This window comes from Hemiscyllium ocellatum, chromosome 5 (assembly GCF_020745735.1).
Source record: "Hemiscyllium ocellatum isolate sHemOce1 chromosome 5, sHemOce1.pat.X.cur, whole genome shotgun sequence".
In the NCBI taxonomy this organism is placed as follows: domain Eukaryota; kingdom Metazoa; phylum Chordata; class Chondrichthyes; order Orectolobiformes; family Hemiscylliidae; genus Hemiscyllium; species Hemiscyllium ocellatum.
Window position 1 is genome coordinate 23,952,060 of NC_083405.1, and position 23,536 is coordinate 23,975,595.

The window sequence follows — 23,536 nt, forward strand, 5'->3', positions numbered from 1 at the left end:
AATATGTATTTCTGCTTCAAGGGCTTTGTCCATAAAACACTATTCTTTATATAGTAGATATTTATAAAAGTTCTTGAATAAACAAATATACATTAAATTATAATGAATTTTAGTAGTGACAGATCAATAAAAACCATTGGAACACCAATATTTAACATCCTTAGAAAGCAATGGGTTAGATGTTTGGTTTCCCCATGTTGATAAACTAACAAACTGAACTTTGTTTCAAGGTAGTGTGGTAGTTGTTAGGATGGAAATATTGAATGGTGACCAGATACTTGCTTTAAGAGACAATGTTTAAAGCAGTATCCATCTTATGTTGACTAATTAATAGTGATGTTAGTGGTCTGTCAGATGACACAATGGTCTGTAATTGATGTGCTGTTTGCAATGACATATAAAACTATGCAACAATGAGATTATCAGCAAAAAAAAACTTCAAGCACTTCTTCTTTAAATTATTTTCAACTTTAAACAAAATCTCCCTCCTCCCATTCACTGCTAATGCTTTATTACAATTAAAGTTAACTGGTTGACTTCACTCATAAAAATAGAAATAGTCGAGTAGAGCACTGTTTGCATTTTGGTTAATCAGCTTTCCTTACAAATGATTCAGCAAAAGGCACTCAGTTATTATCAGGTCTGTGAACAAAGACAAAGCTGAGTATGTGAAGCACTGGACAAAATCCAGGTACTGAATAAAAGCTGCTAGCAATACTCAAGTTTTTCACTTCAGTGACCTTTCATCAGAACTGTGAAAAATGAGAAATGTAACAAAATTGGAAAACTCTGCCATCTTTGCTTCCAATTTCCACCTTTCAGTTTCACATGCCCCAGCTCTAATGGATTGTTTCCCATCCTCTACTTTCTGTTTCCATTCTTGGTGATATTATTTCATATCACAATCATTATCACTGACTCTCACTGCATGGCACCCAGGTTCTGGTGACCTATCATTTTAATTCTCCAACTTGCTGTCATGCTGCCGTCTCAGTCGTTGACCGACTAAATCTTCCACTGAGACTCAACACTGAGTTTAACAAGTTCAGACCATAATGTCTGACACTACTTTGTTTCCTTTCTTAGATTGTATTGGGTTTTTTGTTTCTTATTTATGCTTTCAGCCTCCTGTGATGCCACTTTCAAGGAACTATGTACTTGGCACTCCTAGGTTTTCCTGTTTGACAATACTCCCCAGTGCCCAACCATTAACAGTGTAAGTCCTGCCCTGATTTGTCTTAATAAAATGCAGCACTTCACATTTATCTGAATTAAACTCCATTATCCATACACATACTTTAGGCACATGTTTTGTTTCTTTGCCTACATTTTTGACCCTATAAAGCTAATTCTTAAGTCTTTCTTGTCTTTAACCTTTCTTTTGTCCTTGTCCCACCCAGTCTTTGCTCAAAACCTACATCAGTTCTAACTTTTCTCAGTTCTGATGAAAGTTCATTAGCATGCAATGTTAACTCTGTCCCTTCAAAGATGCTGCTAAACCCGTTGAATTTTCCCAGTATTTACTGTTTCCATTTCAGGTTTCTTGAATCTCTTTTTCAATTAAAATGCTTGTTGTTTCCTGGGTTATTTTTTAGAACAACAGATTATTGATGATATATTGCAGACAAACTAGCAACTACAGAACAATCGGATCATGACGGTTTCGGATAGGAATGATCACCAAGTGGACATAGAGTCCCCTCTTCACTCTAAACTGAGCACATCAAGTTGCATGGCTATGTTAAATGTGATAGATTCAGAACAGATGAAGTAGCTAGGATTTGGCCTTTAGGGCTATCAGGTGCAGCAGTTTGTATTCCACCACAATTTGTGACCTCCTAGGTATGCATTTCCCACAGGTTATCATTATACTCACACCAGCAGGTCGATCCTAGTTCAGTGGGAGAGGCAGAAGAGCAAGCCTGGAGAAACACCATGCATTCTTTCAAATCAGATACCCATTTCATGAAGCTGCAATTCAGGACAGTAGGCATTCTGAACAGCAGAATCAGCAGGTGATAGCCAGAGCTATGTAATCGCATAACCAATGGATCAGGTCAGTCCTGCCACATTCAGTCATGAATGGCGGTGAACAATCTAACAAATAAAGGGAAGCATATTTTGTAAACATTTCTACCCTCCAGCATGGTAAACTCCAGAGCATGCTGGATAAGGCTCAAGCATTTGCAACCACCTTCAGCCACAAATGTAAAGTGATGATTCATCTTGGTCTTCTCCTGAGGTCTCCATCTTCACAACTGCCAGTCTTCAGACAATTCAGTTCAGTCCATGTGACAGCTGATGGTGCCAGATGCAGCAAAATCGATGAATTCTGACAATATCTTGGCTGTAGTATGAATATTTATAATTCACAACCAGCTATTCCAATGCAATTCCAATACTGACATCTACTCAAGAAAGGAAAATTATCTTGGTATGTCCATCCAAAAGAACAAAACAAATCCATGCCAGCCAATTGCTATTCCCATCAAATCACTGGCAATCAGCCACAGATTGATGCAAAGGATAACTAATAATGCTATCAAGAAGTAATTACATATTAATACCTGTTCACCAATGCTCAGTTCATATTGTGCCAAGACAAAGGCAGCAAACTTGATTGGCACTACATTCAGCACCTTAAATATTCACTCCCTCAACCACAGGTGTATGTGCATATCAACTAAAAAATGCATGACCGTAATATTTCAAGCACCTTCTAAACCTGTGATGTTACCTCCAAAAAGGCAACAGAAAACATGGGAACACTGCTCTCTTCAGGTTGCATGTCATCCTGCCTTCGAAACAATTGATTATTTGTTCAATATCTACCAAACAGCACTGAGTGTACCTGCATCACACAAACTGTTACAGAAGGTAGCTTATTACTAGTTCCAAGAACAATTTGAGATGGGCAATGAGTGCTAACAATACCAACAGTGCAGACAGCCTGTACATGAATGCAAAAATATAAGGTAAATGGACAGTTAGATGAAGGGTACCATTTAGGAGCCAGAAGCTGACAGAGACAGAGGGCATGGTTACTTTTCATTTGTCTTCACTGAAGAAGGGGATATTGTAGTAGAGCAATAAAGAAGTAGTTAGTTGCAATATTGCATACAACAAAATAGAGGAAATTGAGATACTGGTAGTTCTCAAAATAGAAAAGACAATGAGTTTAAATACTGTGCATCCTCCATTACTAAATGAAGTAAGAGTAGAAATTATGGAAGATCTGTTTGTAAAAATCCTCCAACTTTTCTTACGTGTAGTGTTGGGTCAGAGGACTGAAAGACTGAAATGCTACTTCTCAACTTAGAAAAGAGAAAATAGATAAATCAGGCAACTGTCAGTCTAATGTTAGTGATGGCAAAACTTTTAGAAACAATAATCCAAACAAAATGATATGGCATTTTGAACAGTAGGGCTAATAAATGAAAGTCAATCAGGAGTTGTTAATGATAAATTCTGTTTGATTAACTTGTTGAGGTCTTTGATGAACTAATGTTATGAAGGGTTATATAGTTGATATTGTGTATATGGGCTTTAAGAAGATGTTTAACAAAGTAGCATACAATAAACCTGTTACTTTAATGAAAAATGGCAGCATGACCACAAAATTAGCTAAGGGACAGACAGCAGAGAGTTGTGGTGAATGGTTGTTTTTCAACTGAGGAAGATTTGCAGTGGTATCCTATATGGATTATTACAAGGCGCACTTTCTTGATAAATATTTATGATCTGCACTTGGGGTGTACAACACATAAATCAAGTGTGTGAAGATAACTCTAATCTCAGAAAAATAGTAAACCATGAGAAGGACAGTATTAGACTTCTGAAGAACCTTGCCACACTGCTGAAATGGATGAACTTATGATAGATGTAATGCAGAGAAACATGAAGCGATACATTTTGGAGGGAATAATGAGCAAGACAACATAAACTGAATAATTATATGATTTCAAAGGGGTACAAATCTCAAGATACTTGGAGGTATACATTTACAAAACAGAACTGGTTGAGAAGATTGATGAGATGCTTACACAATCCTTAACTTCGTAACTGAGGTATAGAATATGAAAGCAAGGAAATTATGCCAGCTGTTCAGAGAAAACAAGTTGAATCTGAGTACATACTAGGCAACATGCCAAGGCTTCAGAGAGATGCAAAGTAAATTAACAAGATATTAACCAAGGCCACAGAACTTTACTTTAATGGAGAGGCTGAAAAGATTAGGTCTGCTTTTCTTCCAGCAGAGAAGATTGAGATTGTATAACAGTATACAAAATCATGAATGTACTTTGATAAGGTAGTATTTTCTTTGGCAAAAGAGTCAGTGACCAGTTGTAAATGCTGGTTTTAAGAGAAATCTGGCATTATAAGGCCACAAGTTCTGCATCATTCTCAATACCATGTACAATCTCACCTTCTTTCCAATTCAGCTCTAGTATGTAGGATCTCTTCCTTTCCCACTCAATCAACTTGGCCCTTAAGTTGTCATCAATGGTAGTTTCCATCAGGTTTCCAGATGCTGTTTACAATAACAAGTCATATGTCTATGGACCCTGTGTAATTTGGTGATCTTATTCCTGAGGATATACACTTCCAGAATTTCTTTTTAACTGACTGACCAATAATTCCTGGTACATGATCTGGTCCTAGGACATTCTTTTGAGTGTCTGAGCTATTCACATCATATTTTAGGCATTAAACATTCTTATCTTCTTCGTACATCTCCCATGTTAGAGCTTCTGGAATTCTATATTATTTCTACTAAACAGAAACCAACTTTTTTGAAGAAAACTTTGTTGATTTTCAATGAATCATAGAATCCCTACAGTGTGGAAACAAGCCATTTAGCCCAACAAGTCCATACTGACCCTCCAAAGAGTAACCCACCCAGACCCATTACTCTAAATTTACTCTTGACTAGTTCACCTAACCTGCACATCTTTGGACTGTGGGAGGAAACCAGAGCACCCAAAGGAAACCCACAGACAAAGTGCAAACTCCACACAGTCATCCGAAGTTGGAATAGAACCCGGATCCTTAGCACTATGAGTGAGCAATGCTAACCGCTGAGCCACCGTGCATCCAGAATTGATCCCAGCTTCCAGCATCAATCATCATTACAACCCAGACTCTAGTTCAGGATATGACCCAATTTCCAGACATTTGAGAGCAGCCAGATGTTTAAGTCTGATCATAATGCATTATAATTTAGCCCGAGGCCTGATAGCAGGAGGTGCCTCAGATATTATAGTAATAGCAGGTCGACAATAGCCAAAACTCAGGCAAGTCAGACAATCAGTTTGCCCAGTTTGGTTGCATGGTAGATTTCAATGACCACCTCTATTTTGGAAAAAATACCCAAATGTTGTATAATTCAATAGCTGTTTTTTTTGTTCATTATGCAGATGAATGTGCTGACAATATTGGCCAATGCAAAGGTGACTGTCTCTCACATGTAGTAAACTGTTTGATATTTTATGTGAAGAAAAAAAGTAGATTGCTTGAAGAAGGTGACTGCCTCTGGCCTTTTTTATGTTGGTTACAAGTTATCTTGAAGCTGACGTATAGTTGTTTGAAGTGGTGCTGATTATTCTTTGTCATTGTCAGATATGAATATCAGATCCTGTAGGTTAATGCTATAATGGAGGGATTCAGCCATGAAACTTTCTGATGGATCAGTCATGAGCCTTCTTGCATCTTGGACTATTTCGATGATAAAGTAGTGCAGTTTTGCCATTTTAAGAGTAACCCTAATATTCATTTCTAGATGATCTACTGCTGGCGAACATTAAATGGCTTATCACTTCCAGAGTTGGAGTGTTATAATGTCCCCTTTTATGTGTTTTGGTTAAAGAGCACTTACAAGAGATGTTTTGAGCAAATTAGTAGAACATTTTACCGGGTGCTCTTAGCTCTGCAATAGAATTCCAAATTTGTATCCAATTATACCAAGCCCTCTGTCAGGAGCTCTAGTTAATGCAATCTGCCCTAATGTTCAATTTTATTTTTGTTTCTCAGGCAACATTCAGACCATTGTCATTTGTAGTAGTGATGTTGATTGTCGAGTAAGTGTCTTAAGGAAAATGGGCCACAGTTTAACATTTCAAGTGGTCGTCAGCATCCCTTGCTAGTGTATTGAAGTATCAACCACGATCTGTGTTAGCTGATTAGGGTGAGCTATGAATGCACAATCTGCTGGCTTAGAAACAAGAGCGCTATTGTTCAGTCAAGGCTGACGTTGAAAGGAATGAAAGTGCTTTCTCTCATGTTATCTATTAATTAAAATATTGAAATACACAAAAACAGACAGCCTTAAAGAATTTGTAATATCTTGTGAGGTAAATAACATGTAATTGAAATAGTGTTTTATATGTGAAAACATTGTTGAATTAGACATTTTAAAAGCAGCAAGGAGAAAATATACCATGTTGGAGCATTTTTGTCGTAGTAGAAATTGTAAAATGAAATTTATAAATGCTGAAGTTTGAAGGTTGTGCCTATTTGTAATACATTGTTGGATCTGATCTGCTTCAAGGACCCAGACTTGAGCAGATGTTTTCCTGGAATATCCGATTCTATTGTATTGCCTGTGGAGTCCTTCAGCATTTTCTACAGTGTGCGATTTGATTCCATTATTGATGGACAGACAAACCAACTTGAGACCTCGCAAAGCTGCTGTGATTCCACAATAATGCAGCAGCGTAAATCATGTGAAAACAGTATAATGTATAATGTATCAATCTCAATACAATGGTCTAATAATCAGCCAGTTGTCAGGATTGATTGATTTTCTAGATTAGTTTATTTAAAACAATGAAAAAAAATCAGTTTATGAAGCAGGCATTACAGCGAATAACCAGTATTTGCATATGCCACTTGCAAATCCAAAGCAGACTAACTCACATCATTATACAGTACATGGAATCCTTAAAGGTGAACTCCTAAGGGCAAGGCACACATACAATATAATGCATAAAATATGCTGTAGCTAATTTTATCCTCTGTTAACAGTTGTAACTATAATTTATTTGGCTGGAGTAAAATACTTTATGGTTACTCCTTCATAACTTTAGTTTTTTTCCTCTATCTCATAATGATAAAAATAGTCAATTCATAATGTAAGGCTCAAAGTCATCGCTACAACATAAAAAAAAGTTAATTAAAATGCAACTGGCTATAGTGTGACAGAATGACAGTCACAGCAATGAGCCCACCTTCTGGTCAAGTAAGTACATCAAGTCTTCCTCTGCCCACCAATGCAACTACACAGGTAAAGAGCCATTCTACCCACTGTGGGAAGAGCTTCACTGAGTCTAACGCCCTACATGAGTCTTGGTGAATACTCGTGAAGGAGAATCTTTGTGGGGGATTCTGCAAAATTCTTTGATGTATCAACCACTTGCTGGTTCACACAACTACAACAGGGTAGGCAGCATGCAACTTCAGCTGTAGGCTCCAAGTTTGGTGCTGCTGTAGGCTCCACTTAGCCATCTCCTCTCCAGGCAACTGTCCAGAGGCTGTGTGCAATTGATGACTCCCAAACCTCAGGTACCTGCCATGGGTGTGCACATGATGTGACTTGCTAGCAATCACTTTCACATTTCAATTTAAAATTTTTCACAAAATAAATAAAACCATAAAAGAGTAGTTAAAGGAAGCTGAGGCCAATTAAGAGTAAAAAAAAGACCTTCTGGTTAAAGCATTGTTCAGATATTAAAGAATAGTTTGCATCTGTTTTCATTAAACAACAGGATGATGTCAACATGGTCAGTCAAGAAATAGTACTCAAACATTTCATCAGTCTGAATGGAATGCATCCTAGGGTGCTGAGGGATATAAAGGTGAAGATAGTAGAGGCTCTGACCACAATCTTTGAATCCGCTTTCAGTATAAAGTTCTGCAGGCAGTCTGTAGGATTGTAAATTCACATACCTGTTCAAAAAAAGGAAATGGAATAGTTCAGGGAAGTACACAGGGAAATTAAAGTGAATTACAATTAAACTTCTAGACATAGTAATCTCAGATAAAATTAAATGATATTGGAAAAATATGGGTAAAAATAAAGGTATGGATTTGCTGAAGTGAACTTGTTCGACAGACTTTACTGAAGTCTTTGATAAAATAACAGTTCATAGAGCTGTTGGTGTTGTGCATAAATGAATGACAAAAGGCTATTGATAGAATATCTACAAATGGTTTGCTATAGCTAGAGCTGAAAATGTGTTGCTGGAAAGGCGCAGCAGGTCAGGCAGCATCCAAGGAGCAGGAGAATTGAAGTTTCGGGCATGAGCTCTTCTTCAGGAAAGAAGAAGGGCTCATGCCCAAAACGTCGATTCTCTTGCTCCTTGGATGCTGCCTGATCTGCTGCACCTTTCCAGCAACACATTTTCAGCTCTGATCTCCAGCATCTGCAGTCCTCACGTTCTCCTGTTATAGCTGGAGAGCTTGTTCATCAATTTCAGAGGGCATTTAAGAGTCAAACACACGGCTGTGATCTGGAGTTACATGTAGGCCATATCAGATCAGAATGGCAGATTTTCTTTTAATTCCAGAAGTTCTTTTACTAAATTCAAATTTCATCATTAGTCTTGGTGAGATTTGAAGCTTGGGTAATCCAGACATAATGTGTATCTCTGAATTACTTGCCTAGTGATGAGTTGTGTTGTCATGAATTGCCAAAAAGTCTCAAAGTAATGAAATTAGACAGACCATCCAGCATCAAGCTAGGCACAAGAAATGACAATGGTAAACTCAGTCCTGTTGACCCTGAAAATCCCTCATTAACTTAGTACCATATTTCGGTGAGCTGTCTCACAGACTAGTTAAGCAACAGCCTGACATCGTCACTGAAAAATACCTCATGGTCAGTGTCCCAGAAATCGTTATCACCATCCTCGGTATATCCTACCCCACCAGCAGGCCAGACCCAGTAGAGGTGGTGACACTGTGGTTTACAGTCAGGAAAGACTTGCCCTGGGAGTCCTCATCATTTACTCAGACCACACAAGGTCCAATGATATCAGATCAAACATAGTTATGAAAACCTGTTGCCCATTGCTATGTGCCAGACCCGTCAGCTGATAGATCATTGCTGCTCTAATTGAACACCACATGGAGGAAGCAGTGAAGGTGGCAGAGTGCAGAAAGTACTCTGGGTGGTCAAGTTCAATGTTCATCACCAAAAATGGGGTCGGCAGAACTGCTGTTGACCAAGCTGATTGAATCTTTAAAGGGCATAGCGGCTAGATTGAGTGTGTGCAGGAGGTTAGGAACCAACAAGAGAGAAAAATCATGAACTTGACTTCATTCTTATTAATCTGCCTGCCACAGGTTCATCTATCCATGAAAGCATTGGTAGGCATGACCACTGCACTGTACATTTGAAGGCAATGACACATCTTCTCAGTGAGAATGCGTTCCATTAATTTCTGTGACACTACAACCTTGCTAAATACAATAGATCTAAAACAAAGCTGGCCACTCAATACTCAACCTTCATGAGGCACTGAGAGTGATCACTAGTAGTGGAATTGTACTCAAACACAATCTGAACCTCATGGCCTAGCATATCCCCCACTCTGTCATTACCATCAAGCCAGGGGATCAACCGTGGATCAATGAAGAGTGTAAGTGAACATGCCAGAAACAGCACCAGACATACCTAAAAGTGCAGTGTCAATCTTGTGAAGCTACAAAACAGGACTACTTGCATGCCACATAGCATAAGGAGGAAGTGATAGAACTATGCAATTGTGCCAACAATGAGTCAGATCTAAACTCCACAGTTCTGCCACAACTAGCCATGAATAGCGCTGGATAATTAAACCTTTCACTGGAAGCAGAGGCTTCACAAACATCCCCATCCTCAATGCTGAGGTGCCAAATATAATAGTGAAAAAGAAAAGGCTGAAGCATTTTATTTTCAGAAGTACCAATTGGTGATCTATTTTAGTCACCTCCAGAGGTCCCCAGCATCACAGGAGAAAATCATAAACCAATTCAATTCAACCATCTAATGTCAAGAAACAGTGGAAGGCATTGAAGACTTTGACAACATACAGGTAATTGTATTGATGGCATGTTTTAGAATTTGCCATGCCCCTATTCAAACTCTACCAGTATAGCAATAATACGCAGGCTATGTAGAAATTGCCCAGGTATGTCCTGTACATATGAAGCAGAAAAGACCAAGCTGGTCAACTAATACCCCATCACTCTATTCTTGGTCATTAGCAAATTGATAGATGATGATAATAACAGTGCTAAGAAGCAGCATGTTCTTCCCAATAACTTGTTCACTTGTACTCAGCTTAGGTTCCCCCAGGGCTACTTAGATCCCAAACTCATTTCCTTTTGGATCAGATATGGACAAAAGAGCGAAACTCTAAAAATGGTGTGAGAGTGTATTTGACCATATTTGACTAAATGTGACTTCAAGATCCTCTAGAGAAATGGAGTCAGGGGAAAACTCTTTGCTGCTTGGGGTCATATCTAGCAGAAAGGAGGTTGGTTATGATTGTTGGAAGTCAGTCATCTCAGCTCTAGGATATCTCTGCTGTAGTTCCTCAATGTAGTGTCTTTAGTCCAAATACCTTCAGCTGCTTCATCCGTGATTTTCTTTCCATCATAAGGTAAGAGATGGAGATGCTCACCAATGATTGCACAATGGTCAGAATTATTCATGTCCCCTCAGATACTGAAGCAATCTGTGGTCAAATACAAAAAGAACCTGATAATACCAAGGTTGAGCTTAAGAGTGGCAAGTAACTTTCAGGCCATTCAAATGCCAGGCAAGGATGATCTCCATTAGGGGAAAATTGTAACTATCGCCCCTTGACATTTGATGACATTGCCATCATGGAATTCCCCACTGTTAACATTCTGGGGTTACCATTGATCATAAACTGAACTGAAATAGCCATTGAAATACTGTAACTGCAGGAGCATGTCAGGGACTAGGAATCCTGCAATAAGTAACTCACCACTGATGCTCCAAATCTTTTCCATCTACAAGACATAGCCAGGAGTGTGATGGAATTCTCTCCACTTGCCTGGAAGAGTGCAGCTCCCACAACACTCAAGAAACTTGACACCTTCCAGGGTAAAGTACTCTGTTTGATTGGCACCACATCCACAGCCACTTCCTCCCTCGAACACAGACACTGAGTGGCAACTGTATATACCACCTGCAAGATGCACTGCAGAAATGTATTTCACATCACCTTCCAAACCCACAACCACTGCCACCTGGAAGGAAAAGGGCAGCAAGTGCGTGGCAACGCTGTCACCTGCACGTTCCCCTTGAACCCACTCACAATCCTGACTCGGAAATACATCACTGTTCCTTCAGTATCTCTGGGTAAAAGTTCTGGAACTACCTGCCTAGCAGTATCATAGGTGTAATTACACCAAATGGACTGCAGTGATTCAAGAAGGCAACACACCACCATTTTCTCAAGTGCAATTCAGGATGTGGCAGTATGTGCTGGCCGATATCCCCTGAATGTATTAAAAAAAAATCTGAAAGCAGGTGTTGACAGCCAGCTCTCTGTGATAACAATAATTAACTCCTGTGCCTGTCAGATCTCTTTGCTAGTCTACTTGTAGCCTTACATTTTGTTGGCAATGAAAGTTCTGGCTGCATATCCTGCTGTGTCATTGCTTTTGATTTGCATGTTAAACATTTTATCTACCTCCAGAAGACTTGGATGAAAAGCTTTTGATCATCAAAGGAGAGAAAGTTCATCTTTACTTTAGAATTATATAACATGTCAAGTCAGATCAAACAGAATACCATACTGAGAGTCATAATTTTTGAGGTTGGTGTAAAATTAGAAAGTGACCACTGATGATACAACATAATTTTACATCTAAATAAATGTTTAATAAAATAATTACACTACAGTCCAATAATTTGTAACCTTCAGACCTAAAAGGATTCCCTAAAAGAATGTATACTCAGATGCAATTTGCACATGATGGTAGGTAAATAGATAGGTCCATCTCAATAGTAATTGTTTGCTGAGAATACTTCCAGGAAACACAAGTGCAATGAATAAGTAAATTTAAAAGTGAATGTTCTTGTAAGGCTTTGATATTAAGTTGATTTGGAAATTAACAGCACTCCACAAACTAAATCAAAATGTGAAAATTTGAGAGTTACAATTGAAAACAGAGGTCGAAGCTTATTCATGCTTAACCCTTGGGCTCCATCTGTGAAACATGACCATGAATGGCTAGGTATAGATGACTTTGAGTTCAAATGGAGTACACACAATCATATGGTTTCTTCAACACATCAGCTCACAAATACATAACTGTGGGTGTATGAAAACAAGGGTGACCAATTAGCATCTGCTCATTTTCCACCTAGTTGTGAAAATGAACATAAGTCCTGCATTTAGTGAACAGCTCTGCAAACAACTTTGATTCATTAGAATCCTGTAAAGTAAAACAGGGTTTTATTTTTCGATTTGTTCTCATTTGAGAATGAAGTTGTTCATTAACCATCTGCATCTTTTATTTTTAAGGAAGGTAAGGGATGCCACAGGAGTTGATATTAACATGCGTGTAGGAGTACATTCTGGGAACGTTCTTTGTGGAGTCATTGGATTACAGAAATGGCAGTATGATGTCTGGTCACATGATGTTACTCTTGCAAATCACATGGAAGCTGGAGGTGTTCCAGGGTAAGCAAATACACCACTTTTTTTTATGTTTGAAATTTAGCAGTGCCAGATATATTCACATGTCTATTAGTACCATTAATTGGGATAAAAAGTAGCAACTAAAGTTTTCTTAGAGAAATGTCACTTGCTGCACACAGGATCTATCCTGGCTGATTTTCTTCCAAGTGAAACAGTTGCTCAAAAAATACTGACCCCAGCAAACTCAGTGTTAGGAAATTTATTCATTGCTGCTGTCACTTGTTACTGCATGCTGCTGATTCCATATTGCAATGTTAATGCAGTTTTCCATCTCTTCCATCAGCTTCAATCCAGGTTTATGGTGCTGAATTAAATTTGAAGGCCACTGGACACAATGAGAGAAAATGATATTCAGTAGCTGAAGCCTTTACTGAAATTGGAAGGCATATTGCTGCACTGAATGAGTGGAGCTCCAACTGGTAGTACCAAAGAAATATCTGTGCAAGCTAGTCAACATAAGGGATAGACTTTATGAAAGCAAGCCGGTCTGTGTTGACTCAAATTGTTAGAAGGGTTATTTTTAGTTGACAGTCTTAAATATGCGACAATTCATACATAGGTAATTTGGTAATTAGAAGACTTCCTAAATATCAATATATACAACATATTAAGACCATTAGACTCAAGAGCAGAAATTAAGCCATTCAGCCTAACAAATCTGCTCCTCCATTCAATCATGGCTAATAAGTTTCTCAACCCCATTCTCCTGCTTTCTCCCTGTAATCCTTGGAAATTTTACACTGTGCAATTGATAAAAAGCAATATATTAACGTTTAATACTTATGTGTGCTTGAAAAATTGTTTAATTTACTGTATATAAATCCAGGTGAATGTACGTTATCATTTTGTTTCGTAATCCAAAATAAAATTGAATTTTATGGGTGTTTTACAACATCAGGAAGTGACAGCGTGGCCTTGATACTAACCAGCTTATCATCTCCTTACCCATAATGAATGTAGAGAGTTACAAGAGAGTTGCACATGAAGAAAACTACCTCAACAAGCAACACCCCCACCTCCTATCTGTTTCACAATTGTAGATATTGGGGTACCCCTAGAATTGACCACCTTAAGTGCCTCAGTGGTTGTGGGAGCAGAAGGCAGCCCCAGTGCAAACAAGGCAGCAAGGACCTTAATATTCTGCCTCATGACCACGGGCTTGCCCATATTCCTATGGCTGTTTTCTTCCTCTCTGTACCATCACTGTAAATATAACACCATCAGACTCTTATTCAAAAATACTGTTAAGGCTAATATCTGACTGCCTGATAAAATGAGAACAGCAGTGACATTCATTATTTTTTACATTGTTATTTCCCAAGCCTACCTGTTTTTCACAGTTAAAATGCGTACCAACTCACAGCCAAATGTTCTGCCCTACAGAATTCAGGCTGTCCATTTCTCAGCTTCAGGGTATGAGAGCCTGGAGTTACATTTTAGTAAGAAACAAGAAGATACTAATCACGTCAACCATGAAGCTTTTTTTTCAAATGTTGAATTTAAATAGATTGTTCAGGAGAAATAGTGGATGTAACTCAATCACTTTCTAGTTATTTAGTCGCCTGTCAAATACTATATTATTGCAAAAGTTTCTTGTACCTGATTACCTGATTTATGGTTTATCAAAAAAATTAAGCTGTAGTGAATGTGAAATCCATGTAAATATTTAACAAAAGGTGCAGCTGTTCCCAGTGGGTGTTCTGTCTGGCTTGTAAACACACAAGAAGCAAAGTGCTTCCTCTTGTCACAGTGCCAGTCATGTTTACAACAGCTATATTTCAGGCCTGGCACTCAAACAGGGAAGAAGTGTTCCATCGTAACCCAAGATCTTCTGATGAATCAGTACTCCCTGTGGTTGTCAGAAAAGACTAAAGACAGCAAGAAGATGTTGGAAATATGAAATCAAATGTTAGAAACGTTCAGCAACTCATGCAGCACCAATACAGGAAGAAAGGTTAAAGGCAGATCTTTATCCAGACAAGGGAGATATTACATATGAACAGCTTATAAAGATGAACATCCAGGAAAAGCAGGACCAAGTCACAACAACCCTTCCCTTGTTAGCAGTTTTGATGCTATTTCCAATTTGGATTTGAGACAATGAAGTACTTTATGTTTAGATAGGAATAGGTTTAAGTGAATAATGTTTATATGTTATATCACACCAAAAGTTATTAGAGTCATAGAGTCAGACAGATGTACTGCATTGAAGCAACCTGTCCATGCCGACCAGATATCCCAACCCAATCTAGTCCCACCTGCCAGCACCCGGCCTATATCCCTCCAAACCCTTCCTATTCATATACCCACCCAGATGCCTTTTAAATGTTGCAATTGTACCAGCCTCCACCACTTCCTCTGGCAGCTCATTCCGTACACATACCACCCTCTGTGTGAAAAGGTTGCCCCTTAGGTCTCTTTAATATCGTTCCCCTCTCACCTTAAACCTATGCCCACTAGTTCTGGACTCCCCCACCCCAGGGAAAAGACTTTGTCTATTTATCCTATCCATGCCTTTCATGAATTTATAGACCTCTATTAGGTCACCCCTCAACCTCCGACGCTCCAGGAAAAACAGCCCTACTCTATTCAACCTCTCCCTAAACCCCAAATCCTTCAACCCTGGCAACATCCTTGTAAATCTTTTATGAATCCTTTCAAGTTTCACAACATCTTTCCGATAGGACCAGAATTGCAGGCAATATTCCAACAGTGGCCTATCAATGTCCTTTACAGATGCAACATGACCTCCCAACACCTGTACTCAATACTCTGACCAATAAAGAAAAGCATACCAAACACTTCCTTCACTATACCGTCTATCTGCGACTCCACTTTCAAGGAGATATGAGCCTGCAAGTTAAGGCCTCGTTATTGGTTTAAGGATCAAGAAAAAATAAGAGACCTGAGGGAGAGGTACAGGCGAGTCAGGAATTTTGAAGACCGAAGAGAGGGTCTGTTACGTATGGGAGAAGTCTCTTAACCAAAAATACGAGTGTTGAACATAGGCAACAGAAACAGAACTCAGCATTATGGTTAGCTCAAAGTTGACAATCCCAGGTGAAAAACCCAGTGTGCCATTTTCATCTTGATGCAATGGTTTCTGAAGGTCTAGCAAGTCTGCAGGGCTGAGATCATAGAGATCCACAGTGAAAAGTATTTCTCCTCCTTCCAATTTAATGGGGCAGGTAGATCCTTTAGAAGTTCTCAAAACAACTTCCAGTGTAGGCTGGAACTCAGTACACTCTCAAGGCCAATATTATTTTCAGGAATGTTAAACTATACCAGGCTTAAGTTAAACTTTCTAAATTTGCATCATTAATATGTCTTAAAGAATATATGAGGTTTATTATTTTCATCTTAATGAAACTGGTGTATCATTTTCAACTCCCTTAGTAGTACTCCTTTCAAAATCCTTTAATGAACATTTACAACTACTGAGATATTATCTTTAATGGTATTTCTTTTCAAGAAACATTTCCAAAGCCCAAAGGCTGAATCATATGTGATGCATACCAACATATTTGTAAAAGATATCATATGAATATTGCTATTACTATTACTCTATGATATTCTATGCATATTGAATTATTTGTTCACAAGATATATTGCCAAAGGTGGAATAAGTTGTCAACTTAGAAAACATAGCCTCCAAATCTTTATTAAAATTCTAATAAGTTTTAATTCAATGACATTAACTAAGTTAGGCAAATTATTTTTAGCAGACCTTACTTCACCTGGTGCCTTTATATATAAGTTACAGATGCTGATAAATTTAATAGCGAATAAATGTGAAATGCACTAATAATCAGCAAGTAAATTATTTATGGTGTTGTTATAAATATACCTTAAAAAATAAACTACTCTCTGACCTTGACCTTACAGTAGGTTTCTCTTGCCTGACTATTTTCCTTTTCTTCATTGAACACAGCAGTTCTGAGGAAGGGTCAAGCGACCCTAAGCGCGAACTCTGATTTCTCTCCACAGATGCTGTCAGACCTGCTGAGCTTTTCCAGCAATTTCTGTTTTTGTTTCTGTCAACATGATACTTCCTGAGAGTCTGATACTATGACAAATGTCAGCAGCTGTCAGAATCACTTTAATTTTAAGTTTTAATGAATGAAATAGTATGCATGATACATGCTGCAACACACTTATAGTGATTATACTTATCTGGTGTCTGTAGATGCTATCGCTGATTGAGCTTGTGGGTCAGTGGAAAGTGATCTAACTTCACAGTCCAAAGCTTCTTATTATCCATTAGGCTGCAGATCTTTCTTGGTCCATGCAGTACATTCAGCTGTTGTGGTTCTGTTCGCCGAGCTGGAAGTTTTTGCTGCAAACGTTTCATTCCCTGGCTAGGGAACATCATCAGTGCTATTGGAGCCTCCTGTGAAGCGCTGCTTTGATGTTTCTACCGGAAGAAACATCAAAGCAGCGCTTCACAGGAGGCTCCACTAGCACTGATGATGTTCCCTAGCCAGGGAACGAAACGTTTGCAGCAAAAACTTCCAGCTCAGCGAACAGAACCACAACAACGGGCACCCAAGCTACAAATCTTCAACCAGACTTTAAGTACGTTCAGCTACTGATGCAGTGGACAAAACCAAGTCTTCCTCAGAACAAAAATTAAGGGGGCTGAATAGATATTTAAAATAAATGCTTCGTTCTATCACTAACTTCCCAGAACCAATCTGCAAGAGCCCAGAATAATTCATTTCACTTCGGTTAATGGATTCAGAACTGTGATGTGTTCCATATCAACCAGGAAAGCAGGAAATCCTGGAATATGAGGCTTGAAGGACTGGAACAGCAGACATGCAGCAAAACTATCATTTAGCAAGTTTCTATCATTTAATTCTCTCTTGGCAGGGTAGTTCAGTAATTAGCCCTGCTGTCTCACAGCGCCAGGGACCTGAGTTCGCTTCCAGCCTCTGGTGACTGTCTGTGTGGAGTTTGCGCATTCTCCCCGTGTCTGCTTGGGTTTCCTCCTGGTGCTCCGGTTTCCTCCCAGAGTCCAAAGATGTGCAGGTTACGTGAATTCACTATGCTAAATTTCTCATAATGTTAGGTGCATTAATCAGAGAGAAACAGGTCTGTATGGGTTACTCTTCAGAGGGTCAGTGTGGGCTTGTTGGGCCAAATGGCCTGTTTCATACTGTAGCAAATCTGTAGGGAATTTAATCTAAAAACTGGGTCCCAGCAATTTCTAGCAAGTTGTGCTGGTCTCCCACAAGGGCTCTCGCAAAATCCCCATGAACCACAATGTCTTGCTGAGGCGTATGCTCCCTTTTATAAAACAAAGGCAGTAGTGAAGCACTTCCACTTTTTTTTGTACCAATATAAAATAAATAGATCGAACTTAATCAACTTCAGGAGTAAGAATCTTGTAATGGCACAACATAATTAATTTCATTGGGATTAATGTATTACTTTTTGTTTATTAAATATTAGATTTGTCAATTTTGTAGTCTATGTTTAGTAGAAATTATGGAAATACCTTGAATTTGTACTAAATTCTACAAAATGTATTTTATTTAAATTAATAATTTTTGCAATATTACCTAGTGAAAGGCTGTGGAGTAAAATCAAGGGAGATACTACTCATGTTTCAGCAAAGATTTTTAATGTGCATCAAGAAAGCAAATTAATTCAAGACAGAGACCATTAGGTGATTTGACATAAAAGCAGAAGTTGCCCCATCACATCAGCTCTGAAATTCATTGTAATCATGGCTGATCTGATCAACCGCCAGTCCACTTCCCTGCCTTTTTCCCAAAACCCACGCTTCTGTTTCTAATTGAAAATTTGTCCGTCTCAGCCTTGGGAATGTACTTAATGACCTAGCTTCTACAGTATTCTGCACTAAAATATTCTACAGGTTCACTTACCCCCTGAGAAGAAATTCCTTCTTTATTGCTGTTTAAATGGACAACCCATTACTCTGAGATTATGTTCTCTTGTCTTAGATTCTTCCTCAGGGGGAAATAACTCCCAGTACCTACCTTGCAAATCCCTTAAAAATCTTACATGTTTCAGGAAGATCATCTCCCATTCTTCTAAACTCCAAGGAATCCAGGGCCAACCTACTGAACCTCTTCGCATAAAATTTCCTTGTGTCTGGGATCAACCTAGTCAACCCTCTCAACCTTCGCGAGCTAATGTATTTTCTTTGGACTGTATCTAGTACCAGTATATCTTTCCTTAAATAAGTGCACCAAACTGTTCACAATATTCTAGGCACAGCCTTACGAGTACCTTGTATTGTTTCAGAAGCTGCTCTGTTTTTATACTGTATTTCCTTGGAAATAAAGGCCAACATTCAATTTGTCTTCCCTATTACCTGTTAGACTTGTATACTAGCTCAATGTGATTTATATACAAGGATACCCAAATTCTTCTCCTGTTGCTTTCTGTAGTCTTCCTCCATTTAAGTAATATTCAGCTCCTCAATACTTATTGCCAAAGTGTATTGCTTCACATCTTTCCACATTACATTTCCTCTGCCAAGTTTTTTTTCACTCACGCCTTTGTCTATAACCCTCTGCATACTCTGTGTCATCCTCACCACTTGCCTTTCCACCTGTACTTTGCGTTAGCCACAAGCTCTGTGATAATGTATTCACTTTTGCCATCCAAGCCATTCCTATATATTGTAAGTAATTGATTGCCAGCACCTGTAGAGGCTAGGTTGTTCAGTACATTCCCAAGGCTGAGATGGATACATTTTCAATTAGAAACGGAAGTGTGGGTTTTGGGGAAACGGCAGGAACGTGGAGTGGAGGTTTATTAGATCAGCGATGATCACATTGAATTCCAGAGCTGATGTGATGGACCAGATGGCCTACTTCTGCTTTTTTGTCTGATCATCTTGTAGTCTCTGGCTTTAACTATTTTATTTTCTTGATGCACATTAAAAATCTTTGCTAATGCACACTGTTATAAGTCCCCATCCTGAAAATACCACCCCACCCCCACCTTGTGATTTCCCTATATGAAGCCATGCTAATTCTACTTGATTATATTATGTGTTTCAAAATGGTCTGCCATCCTTTCTAATAGTATCTAACATTTTCCAATAATGGACGTGAAGCTAATTTGCCTGGGGTTGCCTGGGATTTTGTTTCCTTCCCTTTTTTTGAATAAGGATGTCACAGTCACATTGACAGTTTTCTCATCCTCTGGGGGCTCAAGGGTTCTTGGAAGATTGCTGCCAGTGCATCCGATGTCTCTGTAGCTATTTCCTTTAATGTCTTAGGATGCAACCCAAGAAGACCAGAGGACTTATCAGCATTTAACCCTATTAATTTCCCTGGTATTTTTTTTCTTGAGTGATAGTTATTGTGGTTATTTCCTCCCCTTACTTATGCCATTTGAATATTTAGCAGTTTTGCCATGGAGAATGATGCATTCCCATTATTACTTTACAACCTCATTCTCTAAGGGGTTATGTTCCCTTTGGCCTCTCCCTTCCCTTTTATATATTAAACACACTCTTGATGTTATCAATATTACTTGCTGGTTTACTCTCAAAGTCTTTCTCCCTCTTTATGTGTTTTTTGGTCATCTTTTGTTGGTTGCTGAAACTTTTCCAATTCCCTATCTTACCATTAACCTCTGCCACATTGCATATTTCTTCTTGCAATTTCATTCTATCCTTAACATCTTTGGTTATAGAGTCATAGAGATGTACAGCATGGAAACAGACCCTTCGGCCCAACCCAATCTAGTCCCACCTGCCAGCACCCGGCCCATATCCTTCTAAACACTTCCTATTCATATACCCATCCAAATGCCTCTTAAATGTTGCAATTGTACCAGCCTCCACCACTTCCTCTGGCAGTTCATTCCATACCCGTGCCACCCGCTGTGTGAAAAAGTTGCCCTGTAGGTCTCTCTTATATCTTTCCCCTCTCACCCTAAACCTATGCCTTCTGGTTCTGGACTTACCCACCACAGGGAAAAAACTTTGTCTATTTATCCGATCTATGCCCCTCATAATTTTGTAAACCTCTATAAGGTCACCCCTCAGCCTCTGACACTCCTGAGAAAACAGCACCTGTTCAGCCTCTCCCTATAGCTCAAATCCTCCAACCCTGGCAACATCCTTGTAAATTTTTTCTGAACCCTTCCCCTTTTAAGAATCATTCCTCCTCATTCTGAAATTTCTTTATTCTGAGTCATGAACTTTTTTGTAAACATTTGCCATTGTGCCTCAACCATATTTGCTGCTAAATTTCCTTTCCAAGTCCATGCTGACTAACTCTGCCTTCAGTCCTTCGTAATTAGTCTTATTAAATTTAGCACAGTTGTTTGCGATCCAGGTTTCTCAAACTCAACCCTAACTTTGACTACGTTATGGCCACTGTTTTCTAAGGGATATTTTACTCTGACATCATTCATTGAACCTACCCCATTACACATCATGGATGTCCTGAAACTGTCCTGAGTACACTCTGTGAATTCTTCCTCATTATTCTTTGCCAATTTAATTTGTCTATATGAACATTAAAGCCATCCATGATCAATGTACTACCTTTTTGACATGCCCTCTGTATCTCTTGATTTACTCTTTCTCCTACATTATAGCCACTGCTAGTGGGCCTATGACTACTTTCACCAGTGTTTTCTTTCCATTACTATTTCTTAACACCAACCATGTGGATTCTGTGTTTCCAACACAAGGTCATTTCTTGCTTTTGTACTCATTCCATCTTGTTCTAGAAAAGCTGTTCTTTCAGAAAGCGACCCTGAATATTTAGTTTCCAGATTTGATCTCCATGAGATGGTCTATTAAAACAGATTCTGTTTTATTTTTATTTTTGTATAAAATTGAAGATGCTATACGTACTTTAAAGGACATGTTACTTCATAAAAATGATGAGAAAGTATGATATGAGAGATACTAATGTGTGGACCGTAAAATAAGTAAATTCAGTTCATTTATCCATTAGAATTTTTAATATTGGAATTAACCCAACTACCTATTACTTCAAATTAAGGAAGCATGATAAATGTCCAGGTCCAGATGCTTTGTATGTAATTAAATGATAAGAAATAAGGATGAAAATTGTATAGGTTTAATTTCCTCAGGGATTTTCAACTCTATATTATGTGCTAAATCTGTTGAGCTGGGCAAATTTGAGCAACGGACTTACTTATTAGTAAGCATTTGAAGAAATGGTCGAGAATTGGGAATAAAAGGTCAGAGTTTTGCTGTTGCTCTACTTAGACCAAAAAAAACCCTGGCTCACTACAACCACCTGCATTTCACTCTGGGGAGAATGGGTGGTTGAAGAGTGGAGTAGGGCCTGTAATTCCCAGACACAGTCAGAGACAGCCACAGATTACCCAGTGCTAAGGCAGGCTGTTTAAAACTTAAGTTAGCTGGGCCCTTTGACCCTGTTGTTCTTGAAATTTTCAGCTTCCATAGATCTCACCCATCATTTCCCAGCAGGCACTCATCCACATCCCACAGCAGATCCATATTAACTCATGTCAAAACATGCTACCTCTTTCCCAACATTCTCAAATCCTCTTCTAATTCCCATGCTATCTTAAAGTCAGCTGATGCCAACCCTTGCCATCACCCATTTCATTTACATCCTTTATTCAATCTCATGTGGTCTGGGCAAACCCCACCCCCCCCCCAGAACCATGTTAAGAAGAAAAGATTGTCTAAATGTCTGATACAAACTTGCTATATTTAAAAACAAAATTCCACCATTAAAGCCCACTCAAAACCTTTAAACCCCATAATTTACTTAATCGTGTGTAAAAACGATCAGCCTTGTATTCAGCACCTCACATCAAATACAACTAATCTTTTACTAACATCTTTGAGCTGTCAGACTGGAAACGTAATACACCCTGCTGAAATAATTGTAGGTTGCAAAAAATGTTGCATATTAATAATAACATAATGATAGGCCTTGAGGACATGACAGCTATTGTAACAAACAGATATTATAACTGCTTAAAAAATTATTTCAACTCTAAATAAAAATCCAAAAGAACTGCAGATGCTGGAAATTAAAAGCAAAAACAGAAATTGCTGGAAAATCTCAGCAGGTCTGACAGCATCCGTTGAGAGAAATCGGAGTTAACATTTCGATGCAATGATCCTCCTTCAGAACTGCTGAATTTCTGTTTTTGTTTTATTTCAACTCTCCCTAACGCAGACAGCTTTAATTGAATGTTTAGAGGTTTGAAGATTTAAATAATTTATCAGCTTGACAGTTTTATGGACTTCATCCACTCTTCACAAGTGTTTTGATTTACAGGACTCTAAAAATCTGTGACTGTCATACAATGGGAGCTTGCTGGTCCAAAATATAAGAATTGTCATAGCAAAAGTTTGAAGCAGGCCTATTAGAACATATGACCTTCTTATATTTCATATGCTACAACATATTCAGCTCCAAGATCGCTATCTTTCAGGCATTACATTGCGTGGATTGCTCTGGATGCTCCAGTTTCCTCCCACAGTTCAAAGATATGCAGGTTAAGTAGATTGGACATATTAAAAATCACCCCAAAGTACTCAAGATATTCAGGTTAGATGGGCTAACTATGGTAAATGTAGATTTATGGGGTTAGGGTGGGATGCTCTTCAGCGGGTGGGTGCAGACTTAATAGACTGAATGGCCTCTATCTACAGCATAGGGATCCTATGACTGCATGGTATAAAGTTAGTAGAGATAATGAGAAAAACTTGTTTATATCTTCAAAAGCCTCAAAGTATTTCATTGCCAATGAAATACTTTCGAAATGTAGCCACTGTTATGTTCATGAGCCAAAATAAAAGTCAAATTGTA

The 23,536-nt window shown here is 38.6% G+C and overlaps 1 protein-coding gene across 1 annotated transcript in view; it reads left to right on the forward strand.

The window, feature by feature from the left end:
* The window catches only part of LOC132815957 (adenylate cyclase type 2-like), a 624,569-nt gene that overhangs the window by 472,280 nt on the left and 128,753 nt on the right, over positions 1-23,536 (forward strand). Inside the window, exon 9 of the mRNA XM_060825336.1 lies at positions 12,543-12,701. Within this exon, the coding sequence (XP_060681319.1) occupies positions 12,543-12,701 (159 nt within the window). The remainder of the gene's footprint in view (positions 1-12,542; positions 12,702-23,536) is intronic.